We start from the raw sequence: 24,555 nt of genomic DNA, 5'->3' as shown, positions 1-24,555 counted from the left end.
GGTCAGGGAATACCATGTAAAGAACTTTCTTGCAAAAAGTTTAGGAAGCCCGACTAAAATCATGGAATTATCTACGAAGCAGGAAAAGAAATACAGAGAGGAGTTGGATAAGGTGAGTTATTGTTATCATTTATCCTTTGATGTGACGTGTTTGGAGAAACAATGTTTTTGATCACTGCAGTCGGCGAGTTTGTAAAGCGATTTTGTTTGACCCAAAACGAAACATCAATGGACACTACTTACAGTACAGGTTGTATACAGGGTGTATCATAAAAAAGACTGGAGGCAATATAGGTAAATTCATGCCTTGGATGACCTCATCCATTCTTGCAACATGCAAGAACAATTTCTGTATAAACTGAAATATGGAAAGATTTTTCTGAATATATATATAAGAAGTTCTTTAGCTTATACTAAGTTATACAATTTTATGCCAGTAGTATTCTTTCTTTTTCAAATGGATGAATGAGACACGACATCTTGACCCGCAATGTTTTGAGATCGCTAAATCACTCCCCCCAAACACCCATTTGTGGAGCTCGATAGTGGTGATGCAAACGCATGAGAATCAGAATGGAGACACGGAGTACTCGCAGTAAAGAAGTTGTTTTATGGCTTTCATATTACAATTTTATTTTATGGATCATTTGTTAACTGGGTCGCACATCTAGGGTAGGCAAATTGTGGTCATAAAGTAAATGCACCATGCTATGAAGTGAAGCTATAGAAGTAAGTTATGAACTGAGGTCTTTTGTGGTTTGAAAAGCTGACTGATTATGATAACGGTGAAAGTGCAGATGCTGCTGTTCATGCCAAACATGGTAATTTGGCAGCAAAAATCCACTGGCAAACATTGTAAGGTGTATGGTAAGAGGGGATGTTTTGTTGATTCTGAATATTTTCAATAAATCACAAAATAAGGTCCTATTAGCCTGTAATTGACAAAACAAACAGAAATTGATTCAAAAGAGGGTGATATTTTTCTCAATGCTCAGGTGTTCTCTCCAAACCCGATATTCTGATGCCCCGACAAGAATGTCTGAACCTCAACAAGCAGTTTACCAACTTTACATGTCAAAAGCCTATTTAGAGGGTGTTCCCAGGTACTCATGAGAGTGCTGCATATAAATTTGATATCCCGGTCAAGATGGTATGAAAAAATGTTTCACATCAACATTAGTACCGGCATTTCTATTGCAGTAACTTGAGTTGAGCTTATGAACAGATAAAAATGCCCTCAGTTCACAACTGTGCAAATTTACTTGACCCATATAGTAAGACTTGTCTTGGAAGTAGTTGCGCAGACAAGGCAAACAAAGTGATTGATTTGGAAACAGGTTGCTGTATAATGTGCAAATTCTTCATATTGGTGTTAATTTGAAGTAGTAAGGTATGAAAATTAAGCAAGTGTGTCGAATGAAATTAAAAGCCATGGTGCCTGGTACCTGAGTGTCTTTGCCAGTCATCACACCCTGGGGATAAAAGTGTATATTACCTGTGGCAGACACACAAATCTCAGGCAAAATCCTAAAATAGGGGTATATGTACATATGTATGATGCTGTGATGATGGTGATTATTGTTAACAGTTGGATCTGGGAAGTCAATTTGGTATTCTACATGTACTTCTACTATACATGTATTACATTCCGCTATTACTGGAATTAACAAGTTATCTGTCTGAAGAATGCCATGTCATGAATAAATGATGTGATTCTCATAATGATAATAGCCGCACTTACACCACCTGAAAATGGACCACCAATCTTGGTTCGGGAACCAATGCCGCACCATCGAAAATCCACCAAGCGCTTACACCAGCGCTGTAGCTAGTTATAAAATCCGGCTACAGATGGCGCGCAAACAATAAGCAGAACGCAGAAAGCCTTGGCAGAAAGCGCCATTTCGAAAGCGCCGCCTGGAGCCGAACCATCTAACTAGCTAATTGCCGATCCATTTGCGCTTACACCACGACAAAGCCGAGCTTTTAACAAGCCGGGCGAATTTGGACCATCAAGCTTGGTGGGACAAATTCGCTCGGCAATTTGTATCGGCAATGGATTGCCGAACCAATTTGTCGCGGCAATGTGGTGGTGTAAGTGCAATTGGTCCACCAATATTTCGTGGTGTAAGCGCAGCTAATATGATGACCCAGATGAATTGTTCATCAGTTCATTACTATTGAGAACAACAACTTTTATGATCAGTGACTGTCTCTTTATGACATTGTGCCAAACAGCAAACACATGATTACTCTCCTAGCAATAGTTGAGCAGAATTTATCATGTTTTCGGGCATACCAAACATTCCTCTTTTCGCCAATGGACCGTCCTGGAGAAAGCAATGGGTGGACATAGTGTACAAATCATGAAGTAAAAGTAGAAAGAATGCTTCAACAGCTGGATTGATTGGTGAAAGAATGCCTCATCAACTCCTGACATCGCAGGAAAATGCATGGATATCGAATTATGCGATGGATTATCTTCTCAACATGTTGCAGATAGAATGTCGGATGTATTTCAGGCTCAAATTCCAAGGCTGGGGTAATCGGGAACCTCTTAGATGAGTGCCAAAAATTGATTCACTCACATAAGGCTACTCATTCACTAAAAACATGAAAATTAAATTTTAAGCTGTGATCAGGAAGAAGTCTGATGAGACATGACAATGTGCACCTGCAAGAGCCATCCTAAGATTCTCTTAAGCACTCAGTTATCTGGGATGTGACATCCAATGTGATGTCAGATGATGACATCACATTGGATGACATTACATTGGATGTCACAATCAAGAATCCCAGAGTTTCAGACAAGACTAGTGCTGAAAAGCAATCAGTCTTCCTTAGCATCATTTTAAAATGAAATGTCAGGTTCAGTGCCAATGTTGGGGGTGCTTTGCCAATTGTCATTTGGGTGAAAGTTTCATTGCCAGATCTTCAGCACTACATGCAGTAGCTATACATAATAGTTGTTTTCTGACACACTTGATAACCTTGTTCTCAGCTGTAGCCTCAAGAAGCGTGCAGAGTATGAAGCAAGGAGAACCTGCTCAGATAAATCACTCGCAGGCCAGGTGAAAGCCTTTGCTGTGGTACAATTATGTAGCTTGAGGAGTTCCTTGCTTACTTGATTACAATGTAATTGGACGTTCCCACGTTTCTTGGGTAGAGGAGTCGCAGCATCCAACAGAAGTCTGCACAAGTGACTTGTTTAAAGTTGATACTATGAAGGATGAGAGACAATCATGTTTTCAGACCTTAATGGAAATCTTTTGACCATCTTTGAGAAGACAGTTTTCCATTATCTTATTCTTTTAATGCCATAATGGAAATGTATGGCTTTTGGAGGCTTGGGACTTGGGCATTATCTGATTCACAGAATACCAGTTTGTATTCAGTCTATAGCTTAATCTTCCTGACAAACAAACCTTTGAATAAATTAATTTCATACAATCTACCATCTGTTTCTGATTGCGTATAATCCTGTGAAGTGTCCTCACCAGAACAAGTAAACAGCGCATCCAAATTCCGTGTCCTCCAATCGGCGTCATTACACTTAATCAGAAGTGAAAGATATAACTAATAAAATGGCCAATTGCGAGCTCAGTTGCTGCGAAAAGTGTAAACATTTACATCTTTTTATGTCAATTATCCTACTGATTGGCACAATTGTTTCTAGTAGGCCAATACTTGACTTCTGCTGGGTCACCATTTAGATGCAGAGAATAGTACTAAAGACTTAAAGGGGCAAGTTCAGTGGTAATTTACAAAATGTTCATATTCAATTGGGCTTTATGTCTTCATCTATCTTCATCTATCTTCATCTGTGTTTGCTTCTGTGACTGACTTCTGTATGTCATTATGTTAAGGCACCTGTTAAGCAGCCAGGATGGTTGTCGCCAAAGAAAGTATAATCAAATAATAGCTATATTGGGTTTCTACGTCTCGTCTCAGGGAATGAGGGACTTGCCCAGGTCAAAAACAAATTGCATTAACATTGTTTGTATTTTGTGTCTTTTCAGAGGTTCCGCCCGATATTCTCTCCAGTAAGTATCAATGTTTAATGCGATAAGGGTTCACATCAAGTTGGCCAAGAGTTTCATGCAAATATCGACTGTGTCCTGTGTGCGGGCACACTACACAACGACAGTAGTAATAACTTGAATCAAATTATGTGCAATTTTATTTGGTTGGTAAAATTAGCGGTTGTCTGCCATTACTTCATTTGTCGCTGCCCCAAATTGAAAAATGGATCATTCTCTCATGAATAGTTAATAAAAAGACCATGATTTATACCGTCTCCTGTCTACCGTGTCGCCATAGAAAACTCTGAATGGATTGATTTTTAAATAGATTTCTAGGACAGGACTCACCATCATGAATATCTAGTATAGCACAAATGACAAATATTCAATGAGCAAATATCTCGTAGATGTTGTCAATGTTTGTTAACGTGATCGGCCTAACAAGTGAAGTGCGGATTGTGGACGGGTGTTAACCAACTATTTCTAATAATAAAAATAGTCGGTTGACACTAACTAATTGTTGGTCAGCTCCAACACCCTCAAAAGTGTAATTTCTACATATCAATTCGGCCTTAGATTGTCGAGTTGACGAAATGTTAGGTACTATTAGGGTTAATCCTAGGGGCTTGGGTCAATCCCTTAGTGATGCTGATCGCTTGATCTCAGCCAGTGGAGTTGCATTTTACCTTTAAAAGTCTTTCAAACAGGGGTCTGTGGATAGATCACAGTTTCAAACGTGTATTCAATTTTTAAGAGCGGTCTACCATCTGCTGTGACAAACATGCATGTAAACATGGTCCTTCATCAAACTATACTATGTCCATATGGACGTTCATCAATATCATGTAATATTTTAGTACAGAATTCAGCACTCGCTTACAATACACTGGAATTGGATCAATCAATAATGATCTCATTCAGCATAGGAGTAGACTAATATCGAAATTAAATTCAATACTTGACATGAATTAGTAATTAGTCAGTTTAAGACAATTGGATGTGAAGTGCTCGCAAGTTCTGTTTCTGTTTATTAGAATATAATAGAACATGATTAGGTTTTTTTCAACACTTCTCACCTTAGCAAGTGGAAGTCATTCCCATTGGTTTGATAAGAACCACAGGTGAAGTGCAGTTCCCGAGGGAAGAAATGTACGATAATAGCAGTAATAACAATGGATAAGTGAAACTCATGTCAATCTATCAAAGTAAAACAAAGTTTGCTGAGCAAATACTTTCAGAAATGAATTTCAAAAAGCCCTTAAAGTAGTGGGGTTGATATGAATGATAATATGGCTTGTGCCAAAGTAAATGATGGCTCCGTTAGTTTTTCTGCCTCTTGTCTTTTTGCAGACTTACAGGCGCGATTTTCAAGACAGGTGCACTCATGTGTCACATTGATTCAATCTTGACCTTCCAAATGTCTTAACATGTTGAAGGTGCTGATCCTAGGAACCCCCCCCCCTCCCCCACCCATGGTGGCAATTACCCTTTTGGTATCTTCTGTTACAGTATCAGGAAGCCGGTGGCATTCCAATCTCGCTCCTCCGTGAGAAGCTTTACGATGACCTGGAGGTTACAGCCGGGATACCACAGGACAGAATCGATCTCCTGTTCCGTCGGGCGGACACGAATCGAGATGGGCGGATGAGCTTCGAGGAGTTCATGAGGCTGGTAAGGAGATCAGATAGGCATCAATTGGGGTTACTAGCGCTCATTAGGTCCCTACTGTACTGGACATAAGAGCATGTAGTCTTTTCGCAACAGGCCCTGCCTACTGAGTTTGCCAAGACTTTTTAAATAGGGTTTGCTGCAAGTGGCGACATCTGGCCTCAAAAGCTAACATTATCTGACTGGCCTACAGCATGGTTTGTAAATATCCTTTTAAAGTCAATATCATAACTTATTTTCAGATGACAAGCGGGTCCAGCAATGTGTTGACAACCAAACAACTGACGAGCTTCCAGAAGATGGTGCGAGCAACTGTCAGTACTGTCGTCCCAAAAAATGCCGTTAAACACTCTGTGGACAGTTATGTTGAGGCGTACAATTGTAAACCACCACCGCTCTTCATGATAATTGTTAGTTTAGCAGAGGTAAGAAAAGCAACCAGGGGCAAGTCACTTTATGTGCTTTGCTTTGTAAGCAGGGCTTGTCCTCAGAAAACACCTTAGCCCATGGGTGGTAAAAGAATGTGTTGCCAAGTGTAGCTGTAATGCCCCCCATCATTTCTGACAAAAAGTCCCCAAGAAAGGGAGTCAAAATTCAGATGGCACTACTGCCCCTTACATTTGCTGAGTGAGGGGGCTGGGACATTGACATTGGTTAGGATGATAATTTGTCCTAAAATCTACAGGGATTGAAGGCCGAAAAACACATAATGGTAAACTTATCATTCCTCCCCTCTGTATTGGCCCATATTTTATGATCATCGAGATACCCTGGGAGATTGATAGTAAAACACTCTCCGCCACAGGTCCCAGCTGGGACTTCCATCATAAAATCTATAATAAAATTCACATTGTATAGAATAGTACAATACATGTAATATATATAATGAGAATGTACTACTCCGCTGCAAAATGTGCATGATGGGAAATGGTTTTATGACATGGATTGTTGGAGTGTTTAAGGACAGAATATTTATATGAGAAGCTGTAAATATATACCTCAATAGTAAAACTGACTTCGTATTAAACAGGTGGAACTCCATGAAACACTGTTATTTTCTCTCCAGTCATGCAAATTTCTTTAACTCGAACTGATCCCTGTTTAAGTTTAAAAGGGACATTTGGTTGCACAAGCAGCTAGCAAACAGCAGTGAATTCAGCTGCATGATATTTGTCATAATGTGCTCGAAAGTGAGCAAGTATACATGTATAGTTATCAGTGAAAATGATCATAATGAAAACTAGATTCTTGAAATCTCGGGGACCATACATGCTTCGTTGCCCACAATTTCATCTCGATCGTCTGTCTTACAGATTGGCGTCTTCATTTATTACGCCTTGGACCTCGCCAAAGCTGGCACGCCTATCACAGCGACCTCTGGTGTGGCAATATATTCTCCTCTCATCTATAACCCGCTGAGACGTTATGAGGCTTGGCGGTATTTGACATACATGTTCATCCATAATGGGTAAGTTAACCAATATAGTTATTATCAGTCTGGATAATGACTTCCTCATTCATTGTTGGTGGACAGTCCTAAATGCTGTCCGCTGACAGTATTAGAACCATCTAAATAAATCAGTAAATAAGATGTGTTATCATCCATCATGTTGGATCTATTTAAGAAATCACCTTCAAAATGGTCAAAATTAACTTCATGAAATGTAAATTTTATCTTTACAGATATTTTCATTTGATTTTCAACTTGATCTTCCAACTGTTGCTTGGTCTCCCCCTGGAGGTGGTCCATAAGTGGTGGAGAGTTGGCATTGTCTATGGTCTAGGTGTTGTTGCAGGTGAGTGGTCAAGGGTTGATGTGTTCCCATAACAACTTCAGTTGTTCTATGGGGAATTTCTCTCCACCAAAGATTTCATGATCCACTCTTTAAGTGATTTTCTGCTTCTTTCTCGTTAGGTTCCTTATCGCACAGCGTGGTTGATCAGCATTCATATCTAGCCGGAGCAAGTGGGGGATGTTACGCTATTCTTGGTGCTCATTTTGCAATTGTTATCATGGTATGTATGAAGTCGACCTCCATCAATGCCCTTAGAATGAAGTTTGTGCCTATCCACTTTCGTAGGAGGCTATTTCCAAGTGGAGATAAGGCAAACACTCCACAATTGGAACCACTGCTTTTATTATGCAGAATTCCTGAGGAAGAGCCAATTATTATCTTCATTGAACAAGTTACCAAGCAATCTAAAGAGAAGTATTTGTGAGGGTGATAAGATATTGGGGCCTGCACAAATACTAAGAATGTATGGTCCCGATGATTTAAACTTCAGTGCATCCAGTGCATCTAGAAGACCATTGCAGTATGTGTGGACTGGGACTAAACAACTTATACCGTTACCGGTACAGATATCTAATCGACAACATGAGGACTTATCTGATCTTGCAGTATGACAAGTACTGTGCAAAGTATGAATTTCATTTTATATTTGTTTCAGAATTGGGAAGAGATGCAACATGAATGGATGAGTGGACCAATCAAATTCATCCTCAGCGCACCGGTGCGATTAGTTGTCTTGTTTCTAATGGGCGGCGCTGATACTGGCATTGCTATCTATGAAAGATACAAGACAGGCAAGAGTGCTGTTGGTTTTGCAGCACATTTTGGAGGCATTTTAGCAGGTGAGGCTGCACCACATTGTTGCTCGTAAAGTATGATCCATTTGGGATTCTGTTTTACCTCTGCAACCAAGATGAGGTGATAACTTCCTTATGGAATTTAAGACATTGATTTTGCTGCCACCACAGTTTGCCTGTACTAAGTTGTTGAGATGGATCCTGAGAGGAAATTTTAAGTTGTTTAGATAGAAGACTTCTTATTCTTTCAATGGAACACTCTGCAACTTTTTTGTTACTTATCTTTTGTTATGTCTCTTCCAGGACTGCTTGTAGGGATTCCCACGCTGAAGAACCTGGATGTCAAACAATGGGAAAGGGTTCTATTCTGGGTTGCTCTCATTGTCTACATTTGCCTTGTTATATTTGCTGTCTTATGGAATGCGTTTTATCCCGACTTCCCTGCTATGAACTGGACACCCTGCTGTAGCATGAACAATACAATAATCCCTCGAGTATTGACACCCTAGGGATTTGGATTATTTTGGGAAGTTTTATGAAAATGTAAAGTCCCTTGAGACAGAAATCATACCAACAAAGTTTCACGGCAAAGGCCCGTTCCTTGGCCCGTTCCGATGCCTTATTTGATGATGATGATGAGTTTGTTTTAGCAGCATTCTACTAATGCTTGAGTCAATAGGTTTTGAAAGGGTCCTCAATTTTTAGCAAAATATTGTGTGTGTTTGTCCCCAGTGTTTCTTCCAGAGAGGGGGAAACTTTCTATTATGCTCACATAAAGTAATCATTTGCATAAAACATCTGTCCATTACAGGCATTCTGGTCGGGATCCCTGTCCTAAAAAATCTCGACGTCAAACCTTGGGAAAAGATAGTGGTGTGGTTTTCCGTAGTTATGTATCTAATTCTGGTGAATTTTGCCATATTTTGGAACACCCTCTATCCTCATTTTGCTTCACCGAATAAGACGCCATGCTGTAATATAAACAACACGCTACTTTTCCCAACGTGACTCAACAATGACGCGGCAAAATTGGTGAACAAATTTCTTCTTCATATCTACACTGTCATGGTAGTTGCCTTGAAATTAACTAAGATTTTCTTTCTGTAAATGCCATTAGCCGTTTTATGATCTTGTAGTGGGAACTAGAGAGTATCATTTACAAAGGGTGATAGTTCTTAGGCTTTTAAAAAGGTTTTTTTTAAATTTTGATCGACAAGTTTTGGGGCCTGCTCAATGAAATCATGGTCCAGTGTTTAATTTTTGCAGGTTTTGCAAGCAGCCTAGCTTCGCAAAAAGAAAAGTTTTCCTAATAAGAATGTCTTCCCTACTGCCTTCCTGGTGGTTTAATATTGTGAGATATACCCAGTATTTCTAGGCTCTTTCTATGATTACCTGGTCTACACTTTGTCACTCTTCATGATGGTTTTAATGATGCTGTCTCCTGCTTCACAATACGTGCACTTTGAGTAAAATTTATATATTTTTGTACAGTGTAGTTATTGTTTTAGAGATTTCAACTTCCTTAAAGGATTGATATGAATGAACTGTAGATGTACTGTATGTTATGTGAAGTTTGTAGGTTTATCCAACCTGTTATGACAAGTAATATTTCAGTCTGCCTGTTAAGCCAAAGATGAAAATTCACTGCAAAATAAAATGGCGGCAAATATTACCGTGTTCTCATTGTCTTACCTGGTCTATTAAGAGTTGTCGTTATAGCTTAGGAACAGTACCATGCATGCTACCAGAAAATGAGGCATAGCTTTGAAATAGCAAGTTCTGGCAAATCCCCCAAATTGCTCCAATATGACATATTCATATCAACTTGCGTATGAGAGCCTTACAACTTCCAGTACATCGTTTGTTAATTGACACCTATACAGTATATTAGAGAATTTCTTTTTCTTGATTTGCTAAAACTCGCTGATACAAGTATGTATATTTTGCTACTTATACCAAAATGGATCACTGTTTTATAAGTTATAGCATCTTTAAGACGAATGTTATGATTTTAGCAAACTTATCTGAAAATTATGCAAATTACAACAGTATTACATTAGTATTGGTACTAAAACAGACATGTTGTAGGTAATGGCTCTGTCAATGTGTCTTATCTGTTGAAAGTCTTCTGCATTTTCTGCTTCTGCAGTGTAATTATTACTGTTGCATAGTGTCTCACCATAATAGCCCATTTGTCCGTTTTTTACAACAAATGACTTATTGCAATGAAACAGTCAAGTAAAATGGCTTAATTTTGAATCAGTCTGTCTTTCAAGTTATCAAGTTAACAGAAACTACCAAATGCTGTAAAAAATACTGTATGGGTTTATTTTTGTCAAATTTTAGTCTCATAGACTCGTTTACATTTTAACATGTACTTTAATCTTCCAGGGACAAGATTTGATGGATCATTTGAAAGCGGACAACTCATCCTGCAATTGAGGTTAACAGGTGCAAAATATTCAGCGCCAACCTGGCTCCCCTTATCACTATTTCAGGGATAACTGTTAAAAACTGTTAGAACATGTTGTACATATTTTTATAATAATATCTATTCGCATTGTTGGTAGTTCCATTTGTATGTTAAAATTGTTAATAACAGATTATTCTGAGAGAGTTAGTAAGGTAAATGGGGAACTTGCAGAACACATTGATAATGCTCACAGAGGTTTTTAATTGAACTGATGCTATAATTGTACCACTTTACCCAACATACCCCATTGATGTGAGAAGGGAGAATAAAGACATGGAATTTCATCATATTTTCAATAACAAATCATCCCCAAGCTGGCCTTTGACTGCCTCAGATTCAGCAGTGTAATATATTTATCGTTGCCCCACATACTCCCGCCAAAGAAAAGCTGCAAATATTTTGGTCAAGGTTTTCTTAGTGGTTATGTCATCCTGAAAACATATTCTAAGATTTGGGGGGGGGGGGGGGGGGGGGACACATCTCTATTCTCCCTTTTAAGTTAAGAGTATCAAATCACTGCTGAATATCCAAGAATGGGTTCAGGATTGTTCACCATCGAATCATCACTCCATGGTCATTTGCTTTCACAATATTTTTGAAGTATGGCATGTATTGAATTTTTCAATAAAGATATTTAAGAACATATATCTGTTTTAGTGTTTAGTCTACTTCAGTTTAGTGGGGTCCATCAAAAAATTACCCCTCTTTTGACACATATTTAAGGCACAAATGCAGTGTTAGTGTCTTAAGTAGCTAGAATCAGAAGGACGTTTTTTGAGTCATTCCAGGATGAATTGGTTAAAATAGGTAATCAAGAAAGTCATGGCTTGGACCTCATCTTTCACACTCTCAGCAGATTAGATGAAAACTTTCACTACGTCTTTAAGGTCACTCTGACACTCCCAACAGACATTTTGCTCAGCGAAAACCTGTTGTCGGGTATCTGAGGACATTCATGTCCAGTCACAATCAGTGTCTTTGGGAAATTCACGCATAAATCGGATTTATCCATTCCAAAGTCCCGAAGACACTAGTTGTGACTGACGGCACCTGGTCAGTGATAACGGGACAGACAGAAAAATCACAAGAGACATAATCGAGAGCGAGTCATGGACCTTTGTACAAATTCATCCCATTGCCATCCGACGGACAACTTGCTATCCGCTATAAAACATGTGCTATTGCTTTCCCTACGCCCCGCCCTACGTATACGAAAGCGCATCAACAGGTGTTATAAGGATCAGTACGTTTGCTTGGAGGTTTTGTAATCTGAACCTTGCTATAAGCTATTAAGGAATACTCAGTAACTAGGTTGAGATTCAACGACTTCTACTTAAACTTTATACGATGCCTGGATGGACGGACTAAGTTAACAAGATACTGGAACAACTCAAAGAAATCGGCCAGGGTACATAAAGTTCATGACATCCAAAAATGTCTGAAACAGTAGGAGTCATGCGACTGATGTTGGCAACAACCCTATTAGCCTAACCCCGTGGAAAAGCTGATGCGATAGAAACTAAGATTCAATTTGACACCGAAATTTTGTCATTTGACTGCCGAAGGACATAATTATCACGATTTGATGAAAATGAATTTGAGTTTTTTGGGGACGCCCGTTTTTGGTGAAATTGACAATGGAATTGACCTTTGACCCTCAGGGACACACCCTTGACGACCTTGCTGAGTTTTTATCAGCATCTGTAACATGGAACGACGGAATGTGACAAAAGAGTTCCAACTGAGAGGATCTGTGATAAAGTGGCTATGTCATTAATTTGGACCAAAGCGGGTCTTTTTCTCAAAAGTTTTGAGGGGGAAAAAAATCCTCAAACAACGCTCCCTTGGCAACGCAACTGCATCATTCCGTCATTCCGCAGCAGGACGTCTTGACGAGCAGACGTCTTTTCGCTTTCTCCGCATTTCGTTCATAAAACTTCCATAAAAACGCTAAGAAATTAAACCGATTTCAAACAGATAAGGTCATAGCAAGACTCAAGCAGTCAACAAAAAGCTTCGTGCTGATCAGAATGGGGAAAAAAGGTGAAAAAGGTAGGCCTAATAATCCTGACTTTGGACTGAAATCATCCGATTTTGTTGACAGAATTCAAAGACACAATTGACAACCCCCATCCTTGTCAATGAGAGCCCCACCCCACCCCCAATCCCACCAGCCTTCCTGAAACGCATACCCTGACCCCGCAAGTCGTCGTTTTAACCCGTTCTTTTGTAAATATTTCAATGATTTCTTGTCGTTTCGACGGCGCTAAAATGCCGTCAAAATTTTCGTAGCGGCAACGCATTATCACTAAGTTCAATGACGTCATAGTCATTACCGCCAACTTTTTTGTGACGGAAGAACCTGGCAACCGTTCATTTTCCTGGAAGAGATTTTTTCGTGGCTTCTTTAATAAAACGTTGCCTCCTTGATTTCAGACCGCCCAACAGCGATGGTTGCGGATCAGAGTCCCGAGCGGGGATGCTCTTGCATCCCGTTGCCAAAACGTAGGTACTTTTCCCCTCCCCTCGAACCACCCGCTCGCAGTGAGCTCACAAATGAATGCATCCGAAACATCTTGTAACACTCCCCAGCCTGTGGTTGCGGTCAAACGCAAGTCTTTCCTCTCCGCGTTCAAAAGGGACTTTTGGGGAGGGTACAACTTTACAGGATATAAATAGTGACCCCACTTCAACCACCCTCTTTCCTTGTTATATCCATGTTTATGTGAAGTAAGCATGCTGCATAATTAAAAATGAAATAATTGAAATGAAATAACTGCTAAAATTGCAGTCCACTTTCTTTTACCATTTTTTTACCAAGCATGTCTGGTCAAATTCATGAATTCCGCTCTGTCATGAAAAGGCGCATGCTTGAAAAGGAGAGTGAATAGAAATGATGAAAATTATGCAGCATGATGACTTTATCCGTTGTATTTTTATAATGATAAATTGAAGTGTTGGAGACTAGCTTCTCTCCCGTGTCACGATGGAAGAAAATACGTCTCAAAAGAAGTTGCCTTGAGTTAGGTCCCATGTCATCCTTCAGATTTGAATTTTTCATAAGTTCAAAATTCTGAAAAATTTGGGGGCTATTTTGAGCAAAAAAACAAGTGAAAAAAATATTTTGGACTAGTAGTGTTCAGTAGCATTCATATTCTGAAATACTTTATGATCTTTGCAAAAGATGTGGTGTAAATTTCTTTTCCTAAGGACTCTTCCCAAATATTTGATAGTCTTGACTTTGTCTCTGGTGAAAAAGTGCACGTGTGGCAATTTCGCTGCTAACGCCCAGCCATGTCCGGGGCAGCTGTTTGTGCCAACTGGTTCCTTTGTCTGTTATGATAAAATTGCAGCATTGGATCTGGTTGGTAAAAAGAGGGTGCGTGGGAGACATAGGAATTAGGAACGTCACAACCGTGACAATTTGGTCCGGCCCTGGCTAGGTTGGAGCTACCGATTGCGCATAGCGAGGACTACTTCACTGAGATCACCCAGCCGTTTGTGCCAACTGGTTTCTCTGTCTGTTATGACGAAATGACAGCATTGAATCTGGTTGGTACAGAGGACGTGGGTACAACATCAAATGTACCGCATCAACTGCCTTGCCATTGCGTCCTTATCTATTCATGTTCATAAGCCCACTGGGGCGGGGACTGGGGAACTGGACGACACGCGTCTTTCTATTGTGTGCATGGTTTGAGACCAATGACCAGCGCTGGTGTAGAAGTTGGAATGTCCAAGGATAGAATGTCCGAGGAACAAAGGATTCTCTCTAATGCGCTATAATCTTTGAGGTATTGACGGCCATGGTCTCTTTACATATGTATAGCACCATTTACGTATCGTAATCCGTAAGTCGAATACAATATGGTCGGACACTTCTCCAGGGGGACATTTTCGACTGCTACGCTGCCTGGCGTAACATAATTTCAAGTACCGCTGAATGAGTGTCACCTACGACCAAGCCGAAACTGGAGACATCTTCAGAAACTGTTCCGAATTAAGTCGCCTCTGCGTTTCCAACTAAACGGCCTTGAACAAAGGGAGCGCGGGTACATTGCAGATTGAGTGCATGGTTCGAAACCGGGCGGGGGAGTTGATGCGATATCATGCTGTGCCTTTGTCCCCATTTCGTCGACTTGTCAACTGTTGAGGACAAAGACCGAAGAGCAACCATACATTACAAGGGGTTTACTTGCTGTGAAGTAGCGAGCGCCCCCCCCCCCCGTCTGTCGGTGTTGGGCAGGGCTATTGAGCGAACATATTTACCGGTACCTTTTAACCGAGACCTCGAGTGCGAATCAGTTAATTAAAGGGCTCAGTGGCTACTTCTCAAATGAGTGGGCGGCTTTTTACTTATGTCCCTGGTCCTTTAAAAGCTTTGAATACAAGTCTTTAAAACATTGCAACAAGATGGTCTCCTTTGAAAAATATGGGGTGGCCCTGATAAGGGCCGTTGGTGGTGGAGCTGGAGTAAAGGCAAATGACCCTTTACTTCTTTGCGGCCTTCTTGGCAGCTGGCTTCTTTGTTGCTGGCTTTTTGGCGGGAGACTTCTTGGCCTTCGTTGGCTTGGCTGCCTTCGAAGTCTTCTTGGACTTGGCGGCTTTCTTGACCTTCTTTGGCGGCTTTGCTGCCTTGGGTTTCTTTGCCTTCTTCGGCGACTTTGCTTTCTTTACTGCTGCTTTGGGCTTCTTCACCTTCTTGACTTTGGGCTTTTCGGCTTTCTCCTTGGAGGGGAGCTTGAAACTTCCTGCGGCACCGGTTCCCTTTGTCTGGACAAGTTTTCCATCCCCGACGGCCTTTTTCAGGTACCTCCTGATGAAGGGGGCCAGCTTGACGGTGTCACACTTGTAGTTAGCGGCAACGTATTTCTTGATTGCGGCAAGGGACGATCCTTTTCGGTCCTTCAAGTTTTTGATGGCGGCATCGACCATTTGTGCAACTGGAGGGTGCGATGCTGCTACCTTCTGCTTCCTTGGCTTGGTAGCCTTCTTGGCCTTGGCCGGAGCTGGGGCTGCTGCGTCAGACATGATTTGCTTTACGAATATGCTTCTCGGCAGACGATAAGAGTCTTAACAGTGTATGCCATTATATCGCGGAACTCGATATATCACGAGTGAATGCGGACGTAAAAGAAATCAGGTTTTGTTGTCATTTTCAGGCCACAATATGGCCGCTATAATTTCGATATTTTGTGCTTCTCACTACAGAAATTGTTTATTTTCTCAAAATTTCTGACTGAAACGCATAAACAAAGACCCCCTATCCTTCGACCAGGTTTATAATCTGCCGCCATGAAAGTTTCCAAGGCTTGTTACGTCCTAGATTATCTAAATTACGTAACTTTACAAGGGAAGATTAGGCGCAAAATTGGCGCGAAATTCAGGAACGCTCTAATAAAATGTGGTTTATTTCAATACATATCGAATGAACACCAACCAAAAGTACCAAACATATGCACAATTAAGTTTTCTTCAACTTTCAATCAAACATAATTTTTCCCAGGTGCTACAATTTGAGATACAGACGACTGAAGTTGAGAAACTAACACACGTCTGCTTGTTGACGCCATCTTTACTCTTTCCCGCTCCAAATGAAACGGCAAAGAATTTCGCACAAAATCATCTTTTTCAGGAAAAATATCTATATATACAAAAAAAGAAGACTAGGAGACGTAAAGAATTAAGTGTCCCGATTGTTTTCATCCAATTAGACCCCTCAACGAGGCTACATTGAATTGCTATGCGGCATTTTAAAATTTGACGTTTGTCTTTGTTTGCATCGAAAACCGAAAGTTCTTAACCATGATATTTTCAGCTTGATGTTCCAAAGCTTTAATATTATTAAGTGTGCAACAAATCCTTTAACCGATACAACATAGTCTTGTGAACTGATTTGAATCATAGGTTTCTGTACTGACATGTCTAGGCATCATTTGAAGTAACGGGGTTGGGGCCAATTGGATTAGCGCTCCGCAGGTTTTTCACCAAAACAACAGAGAGGACGCGCTCTCGGATTTATCAAGGCATGCTCGTTCAATTATGCCAATGTTATATTTTCTCTAGGCTAGAATCCTCGCTATATTTTACAATTATTTTATCACTGATTTATAATTTTATTTTTACTGAAAAATCTTTGGCATATTTGTCTGGGAACTGCGTCAACCGGTTCGTGTATTAATAGGGGATCAATTCGTTTTGATAGCTCTTTTAAATCACCACCCTCACCAGCAAAACACCATGCTTCAAACTATCATTTCCTTCCTACAAAAGAATGACTGGCAAACAACTGCAATGAAAATGTTCTTATATCAAAGAATATTTTTAAAAACAGCATTTCCAGTAATTTTACGAAAAATAATCATTGGGTGTTGTTTGAATGGCGGACGACTCGGATAACGAAATTTCCTTCAGCTTTACCAAAGAAAATTATTTTTTCGCGAAAATTGAACGCCTAACAGTGCTCAATTAATCAAAAGGCACAGGCAATGCAATTTATCCCCCCCCCCCCCACAGCCAATGTTCCTGAAAAGATGACACTTTGTGTTTTTACTCCTATCTTTAGGTTGGAGGCGCACAACAAATCGCTCTGCAGCTTTCAATGGTGGTGCGAAACTGAAAGAAAACCAAGCTGAAATAGGTATATTTTTGATAGGACATATTTTTTGGTACCTAATAAGAAAAAACTATATGTACATGTACCGTAGTAGGTGCAGAGGCATTGTAATCTGCAAAGTTAAAGAAAACATCGTTCCAGTAGCCCACTTGTCACCAGTCGTAAAATCATAGCTTTTTTCATCTCCATTGTTGGTTTGGCTCGCTTATATACATTTTGTATTTCCAGCAAAAAGAGCAAAAGGATTTTTCAGCCGCCTAAAGGAAAAATTATACAGGAACCGCGTCATTCCTATCACTCCGGGTATGTATATATTTTTTTAAAAATAATTATTTAATTATTTAATTATTTAATTATTTAATTATTTAATTATTTTATTATTTAATTATTTAATCATTTAAATATTTAATTATTAAATTATTTAATTATTAAATTATTTAATTTTTTTAGTTTTTAAATATTTAATTATTTAATTATTTAATTATTTAATTTTGTATTATCTATTTATTTATTGCGACTTTTTATCTCTGGTCGTTGTCGAACCCTGCGGTCCTCTGAAAAGATGCGCTCAAATGACACCACTGCATGCTGTTGGTTGAATTCAATAAAGGTCCATGGACGAAACCTTTCAAGTAAAACATTTGAACGAAGAAGAAAAAATCTCAGCAAATTTCCGAAGAAACTATGCTTGTATAGGTAACCATTATGAAGATGCACGGATTAGCTATGAGTTGGGTTTCTCTAATTTGCAGATATTAGAAATGAGAAGGATGAAAAGGATGTGCAACAGGGGACAAGCCGCCCGTCGAGCCCGAAGCCTTGCACATCTAGCGCGCTCGTGGACCCGCGCAAAATTACGTATGAGAGCCTTACGGATGCACCAACTATAAAGGTGTCCAAATCAACCAAAAATAAATTCAAGCAGAAAGTGAAGAAACTCTCACAAAAGCTCAAAATCGCCAAGCGTAAGTGTAATAATTTTTTTAAAGTAATTTTTCAGGTAGGCCTAATGGTAAACCACTGACTTCAATGGGTCAGTGGTAAAACAAAGAAGGTATGATAATTCTTAGTAAATGTTATTTGAAATTAAATTAACAAGCTAAGGGAAATAGAAAAGAAGAAGCCATAACAAGTTTTTTTGAAAATAACTTCTTTCTCAATAAATCTAAACGGATCACTCTACGAAATGAGGAAAATTTCGCTCTTACTAAAGATTTTTAAGCATTTCTTATCTCGATCTGTACATTTGTTTTGAAACTACATGTAAAACCCTAAGAGAAACATGAGAAAATTAAATATAAATTATGCGTTGTATCTACAGGATCTAGGTCCCCAAATGATGCGGACGTTAAAGAGCTTTCTTATATGCTTTCGGAGATCAAGGAGTTTAATGCGAAGATTGGAGTGGACTTGGATCGCAGCGAGAGCGAGGAATCACTCATGTCACTGGGCTCGTCCTCCACGATTACCTCGGTCACTTCGGTCCACTCAGTCACCTCGTCCTCCTCTGACACCTCTAGCGGTAGCATCGGTCAACGCACAATTAGTAAGTTGACGGTGAACAAGAATACCGAGCTACCGGGTTTTTTCCAGAACACTCTTTCCCTGGACCGATTTTCCTATTACATATATATCCATCCATTGCTCATGTAACATCTCCATTATTTAAGAGCAAACGACTTATCAATCATTCCCTAATTTACATGTTTCTCTCTCCTCCAAACAGTTAACGCCTTTGCCGCGCACGACGGAAAGTCGCGCTTTTCCCGCAGCAAAAAGGGTGGCGTTCGATTTGCAAAAAGAGTGAAAGTGATTGCAATCAGCCCCAGGCCTTGCGAGAATCTCACCGTTGTTGATTTGGAGCAGGATGATATCATGCCAATTGGTAAGTTCAAAGCGTTCTTTACCGTCATGTGAATATAGCCTTACAATCACATGTATATTGGCTGTAAAAATAACGTAATTTCCTCTTGACATCACAAAGTATTACCAAAAATAATATACAGATGCGTCTTTATAGAGTTTATACTAACTCGACTATATTGCAATGACACACTATCGAATTTTATAGGCGAAGCAGCATCTATTGTGGCCGAACCAAGTCAGCCAGCAGAAGATGCAACGCAGGATGCCATTCCCATTCTCGGACAAGGCGAGAAGGACGATTGGACCGTGTCCGATAGCCAGATGGGTCAGCTGACACTTAAAAAGCTTAGACGCCGCCATGCAATCAAACACGATTATTTCTCGCGGGACTTCACGCCAAGGCAAACTGATGATAAGTTCCCGAAGACACAGAGTCCATTCCCAGTTGGTGCCTGTTACTTGGCCAGTAAGTTGAACTCGCCAAACCCCAAATTATAAAACAATTTGTTTGCATGTTCTCGCTGGAGTTAGCCAGGAAATTGCTCAATTACAGCACAGGAACAGATGAGGCGCACCACCACCACCACCACCACCACCACCACCACCACCACCAGCCGACCACACATAACTGGGGGAAAAATACATCCTGCAGGTTTACCTATTATTAGGTGCAAGACCAACAAACTCAGAAAAATGTAGATGTTTTGATATTTAACACCCCTTCACCCCCAAAGTTCTGTTACAGCCTCATTTCCCGCGATACGTGGTGGCGTGATCGCGGCAGGGATAGAACCCAATTTGATAAAATACAACCGGTAGTATAGAATTAACCAGTCGTGTCTTTTCGCTTTCATAATCTCATGTATTGAAAATTTATGTATTTATTATATTATAACAGGAAAGAAAAGCATCAAGGCCAAAGCGCAGGTGTCACACCCAATCGTTGCCGAGACTATCCCAGAGCAAGTGCCAGAAGGTAGGATAAATTTTGAACAAATTCGACAGATGACAATTGCGTATCTTTTACATGTATTGTATGTGACCTTGAATGAATATTCTACGTTGCCTTTGACCTTGGCTTTCTAATTCATCAAGGTACTTTGTAGGTCTACGACTTTGAAATGCATATACTTGTATTATCATTTATCGATATGATTTTTATCTTGAAAAACACTGAACTCATTTTACCTCCACCCTTGCACATTTAGTATCTAGCCCTAAAGATCCCGCCGCATATCTCCAGCTGGAGGAAGTAGATGATGAATGGGACATCGACAATGTTGCGCAGAATCTTTACCCAGAATCAGTGCCGACACCTCCGAGGTAAAGCGTGACTTCACTATCTGATTCAAGTGTTTAAAAGGACTTTTGCTCTTGAAATAATAAATGGCGAGTTTGCATAATGTTATTCCACATTATCGTTGTAAAGTACAAGTATACAAAACTTAAACAGCAAAGAAGCTGTGATAGAAATCGGATTGCTGCAGCATCTGAGTTGCATTTTTACCGCATGATGTCATCCTATAAAAAGATACAAGAGAAACGTTTAAATTTTGATGGTCACTGTTAAACGAGTTTATACCTTCTTCATCTTTTCAGCCCCGCCCCGTCACACGATTCAGTCAAGGACGGTCCAGATCTGGATGATATCTGTGAAACTACCAACAGGTAGGCCTAATCTTTTTTGGCTGATCAAATTTATGTTAGTATTAATTGTCACTGTTAAACGAGTTTATACCTTCTTCATCTTTTCAGCCCCGCCCCGTCACACGATTCAGTCAAGGACGGTTCAGATCTGGATGATATCTGGGAAACTACCAACAGGTAGGCCTAATCTTTTTTGGCTGATCAAATTTATGTTAGTATTAATTTATGCATTTTGTATCAAATTCACGTTTCATGTTTTGGTATTATATGTACATGGCGTGAATACTGTACATGCACATTTCGCTTATGATCGTACTTTTTTCTCTGTATCATGGCTAACATATTACTGCATTTAATTTCAGGGTCAATGATGCCGAAGTTCCAATATATGAGGATCCGTTTTTCGATCAAGAGGTACCAGTTGACGAAGGAAAGCTGGGTAGAGCAGCCCAGTTTTAGTCAACTGAACAACTAATAAACAATAACTAAAAAAACGCAAAAATACAAAAAAAAGATAAAACGAAAAGACAAAAAAAAGAAAAAAAAGGGAGAAAACGACAAATGAAAAGGAACAAAAACTTGGGCAATCGCTTGAGGCAATCGTGGTGCTTCGTTCCTCGTCACATTCAGGGAGCCAACCTTCGAATGGACACACAGAGACACAGTCAGGATCGTGGTGGCACAGTTTTCTGCACAAAAAATCTCTTCGGTGAGGTCCCTTTATTTTCTCTCACCTCCCTAGCCCGTTACAGTCATCTTCTCCGCCGATATCTCAATACCTGTGCTATCCTTATAGTCTGCCTCTATGCAGATTTTCGGTGTGGCCCACTTTATTTTCTCACACCATAATTCCTCTTTACAGTATCAGAAGACATGGGTGGGTCATCTATATCATCTTTTATGTTACATCTTCGATTCTGAGTACGTAAAAAGCTCAAATCGTTTCGTGTAGTGTGAGTAGAAGCGTCTCTCAATGACTTCGAAAGCGCTCCTTGTATGAGAAGCAATTCCTTCTTCAGATGGTTTAAATGTCATTCAGAGTTACCTTTCTAGCGATCATTTTTAGCGTGAGTAAAAAGCCGCTCAAAGGGTTCTTTAGTGGGTGTAGAAATGGCCCTCAAAAGATTCATAAGCGTGTGTAGATACGCCGCTCAAAAGGTTCTTTAACGTGAGTAGAAATGCTCCTCAAAAGGTATTTGAGCGTGTGAAGAAATGCCCCTCAAAGGTTTCTAAGTGTGAGTAGAAATGCCGATAAAAAGGTTCTTTAGCGTGAGTAGAATTGCTGATAGAAAGGTTTATAAGCGTGAGTAGTAATGCCACTTAAAATGTGCCATAGCGTGAGTAGTAATGCCACTTAAAATGTGCCATAGCGTGAGTAGAAATGCCCCTAAAAGGATTCTTTAGCGTTGACCAGAAATGCCCCTGAAATGGGAGCAGAAATGCCCCACAAAAGGTCTTTAACGTGTGTAGAAAAGCCACTCAAAAGGTTCTTTAACGTGAGTAGAAATGTCGCCCAAAAGGTTATTAAGCGTGATTAGAAATGTCGCTCAAAAGGTTATTAAGCGTGAGTAGAAATGTCGCTCAAAAGGTTATTAAGCGTGAGTAGAAATGTCGCTCAAAAGGTTATTAAGCGTGATTAGAAATGTCGCTCAAAAGGTTTCTTAGCGTGAGTAAGAAATGCCACTCAAAAGGTTCTTTAACGTGAGTAGAAATGCCCCTCACGGCTTTAGTGCCCCTCACGGCTTTAGCGTGAGTAGAAATTACCTTTAAGTGAGTAGCAATGCCTCTCATAATAGTTTCTTAGTAAGAGTAGAAATACTTCTCGCAGTGTTTCTTAGTGTGAGTAGAACTAACTCTCAAACTGTGTCTTAATGTGAGTAGAACTGGCTCTCAAACTGTTTCTTAGTGTGAGTAGAAATGGCTCTCAAGCTGTTTCTTAGTGTGAGTAGAAATGGCTCTTAAGCTGTTTCTTAGTGTGAGTAGAAATGGCTCTCAAGCTGTTTCTTAGTGTGAGTAGAAATGGCTCTTAAGCTGTTTCTTTGTGTGAGTAGAAATGGCTCTCAAGCTGTTTCTTAGTGTGAGTAGAAATGGTTCCCAAACAGTTTCTTAATGTGAGTGTGCGAGATAAAATACCTCTCAAAAAGTTCACTTACAGTCTAGCCCTGTTTCTAGTGCGGGAAAAATGCTCAAAGAATTTTCTCGATGTGAAAAAAAGTAGTGTGTAGTAATTAGCTAGAGTAGTGTGTAGTGAGCAGCTAGAATAGTTAGAGTAGTATGTAGTAAGGAGCTAGAGTATTTAGAATGGTGTATAAGAAGCTAGAACAGGTAGATTAGTGGGTTGCATAGCAAAATGAATGCGAGTAGAAACCGGGAATCAAGTAGTGAGAGAGAGCAATACAGGCCAAGTAGTGAGAAACAGAGTAGATGCTTCGGTAGAAGCGACTCTCAAACGCTCATTTTGTGTGAAGAAAAAAAGAAAAGCTATGTTTCTTTTAAAGTGAGTTGAAATGCTTTTATATCGTGTGAGTAGTAGAATCTGGTGGTATTTAACTGGTGAGACTGGCCTTGAGTGCGTAGACAAAATGCTCAAAACATGTACTTCGTGGAACAAGCAGAAACCTTCTTTTTCGTGAGTGGATCGAACACTTCGCGTGCAGGATCTCACCTCATTCTATACAACCTTTTGGTCACTCTGACCGGGGTCCTTCGCTGTCTCATTATCCCCTTTTTTCTCCCTAGTGGAAAAGCAGTAGACTTACTACTTTTGTACTTCATACATTATGTATTTAGGATCCAGTGAATCTTTCACGAAGTAGTTATCTATCTGCAGCGCTTCTCCATTTCCGTTTCGACTTCCTTTATCTTTCTGGCAATGTAATGCAGTAACTACTTTTGTACTTCATACATTATGTATTTAGGATCCAGTGAATCTTTCACGAAGTAGTTCTCTATCTGCAGGGCTTCTCCATTTCCGTTTCGACTTCCTTTTTCTTTCTGACAATGTAATGCAGTAACTACTTTTGTACTTCATACATTATGTATTTAGGATCCAGTGAATCTTTCACGAAGTAGTTCTCTATCTGCAGGGCTTCTCCATTTCCGTTTCTATTTCCTTTTTCTTTCTGACAATGTAATGCAGTAACTACTTTTGTACTTCATACATTATGTGTTTAGGATCCAGTGAATCTTTCACGAAGTAGTTCTCTATCTGCAGGGCTTCTCCATTTCCGTTTCTATTTCCTTTTCTTTCTGACAATGTAATGCAGTAACTACTTTTGTACTTCATACATTATGTATTTAGGATCTGGTGAATCTTTCACGAAGTAGTTCTCTATCTGCAGCGCTTCTCCATTTCCGTTTCTATTTCCTTTTTCTTTCTGGCAATGTAATGCAGTAACTACTTTTGTTCTTCATACATTATGTATTTAGGATCTGGTGAATCTTCACAAAGTAGTTCTGGATCTGCAGAGCCTCTCTTTCTACTTCGTTTTCGTTCAAAAATTACGTTGGACTTTCAAGATAGGATCGAACTATCATTAAGAAATCTCCATCTTGTCTGCCACAACTGTGGTGGCATTCCCCGCTTCTTTCTTGAGATCCTGGACAGTAACGAAATTGATTGAGTACTTTTTCAAGGTCATTCTACATACTGACGGGATATCTTGGTAACCAG

At 39.9% G+C, this 24,555-nt stretch overlaps 2 protein-coding genes across 2 annotated transcripts; one reads left to right on the top strand and one right to left on the bottom strand.

The window, feature by feature from the left end:
- The first annotated feature begins 9 nt into the window (after positions 1-9).
- On the top strand, positions 10-11,389 carry LOC135501500 (rhomboid-related protein 2-like). Its single transcript, XM_064793646.1, has 9 exons — positions 10-112; positions 4,020-4,043; positions 5,532-5,693; positions 5,933-6,115; positions 7,004-7,158; positions 7,374-7,486; positions 7,606-7,706; positions 8,142-8,325; positions 8,584-11,389. Exons 1-9 carry the CDS (start codon positions 62-64, stop codon positions 8,787-8,789), a joined length of 1,179 nt encoding a protein of 392 aa, XP_064649716.1. The 5' UTR covers positions 10-61; the 3' UTR covers positions 8,790-11,389.
- A 3,837-nt stretch (positions 11,390-15,226) lies between these two features.
- Positions 15,227-15,784, bottom strand: LOC135501709 (histone H1A, sperm-like). Its single transcript, XM_064793955.1, has one exon. It carries the CDS (start codon positions 15,782-15,784, stop codon positions 15,245-15,247), a length of 540 nt encoding a protein of 179 aa, XP_064650025.1. The 3' UTR covers positions 15,227-15,244.
- Between the last annotated feature and the right edge of the window lie 8,771 nt (positions 15,785-24,555).

This window comes from Lineus longissimus, chromosome 17, assembly GCF_910592395.1.
Source record: "Lineus longissimus chromosome 17, tnLinLong1.2, whole genome shotgun sequence".
NCBI lineage: Eukaryota > Metazoa > Nemertea > Pilidiophora > Heteronemertea > Lineidae > Lineus > Lineus longissimus.
Note: the sequence above shows the minus strand (reverse complement) of the source record. Positions and strands in the feature narration are given on the sequence as shown.

Bases quoted from the DNA above. Each gene is read 5' to 3' on its own strand.
- LOC135501500 (XM_064793646.1), top strand. From the start codon at position 62: ATGGAATTATCTACGAAGCAGGAAAAGAAATACAGAGAGGAGTTGGAT. The intron at 4,044-5,531 runs GTAAGTATCAAT...CTTCTGTTACAG, and splicing joins TCCGCCCGATATTCTCTCCA to TATCAGGAAGCCGGTGGCAT. The intron at 7,159-7,373 runs GTAAGTTAACCA...TTATCTTTACAG, and splicing joins TACATGTTCATCCATAATGG to ATATTTTCATTTGATTTTCA.
- LOC135501709 (XM_064793955.1), bottom strand. From the start codon at position 15,784: ATGTCTGACGCAGCAGCCCCAGCTCCGGCCAAGGCCAAGAAGGCTACC.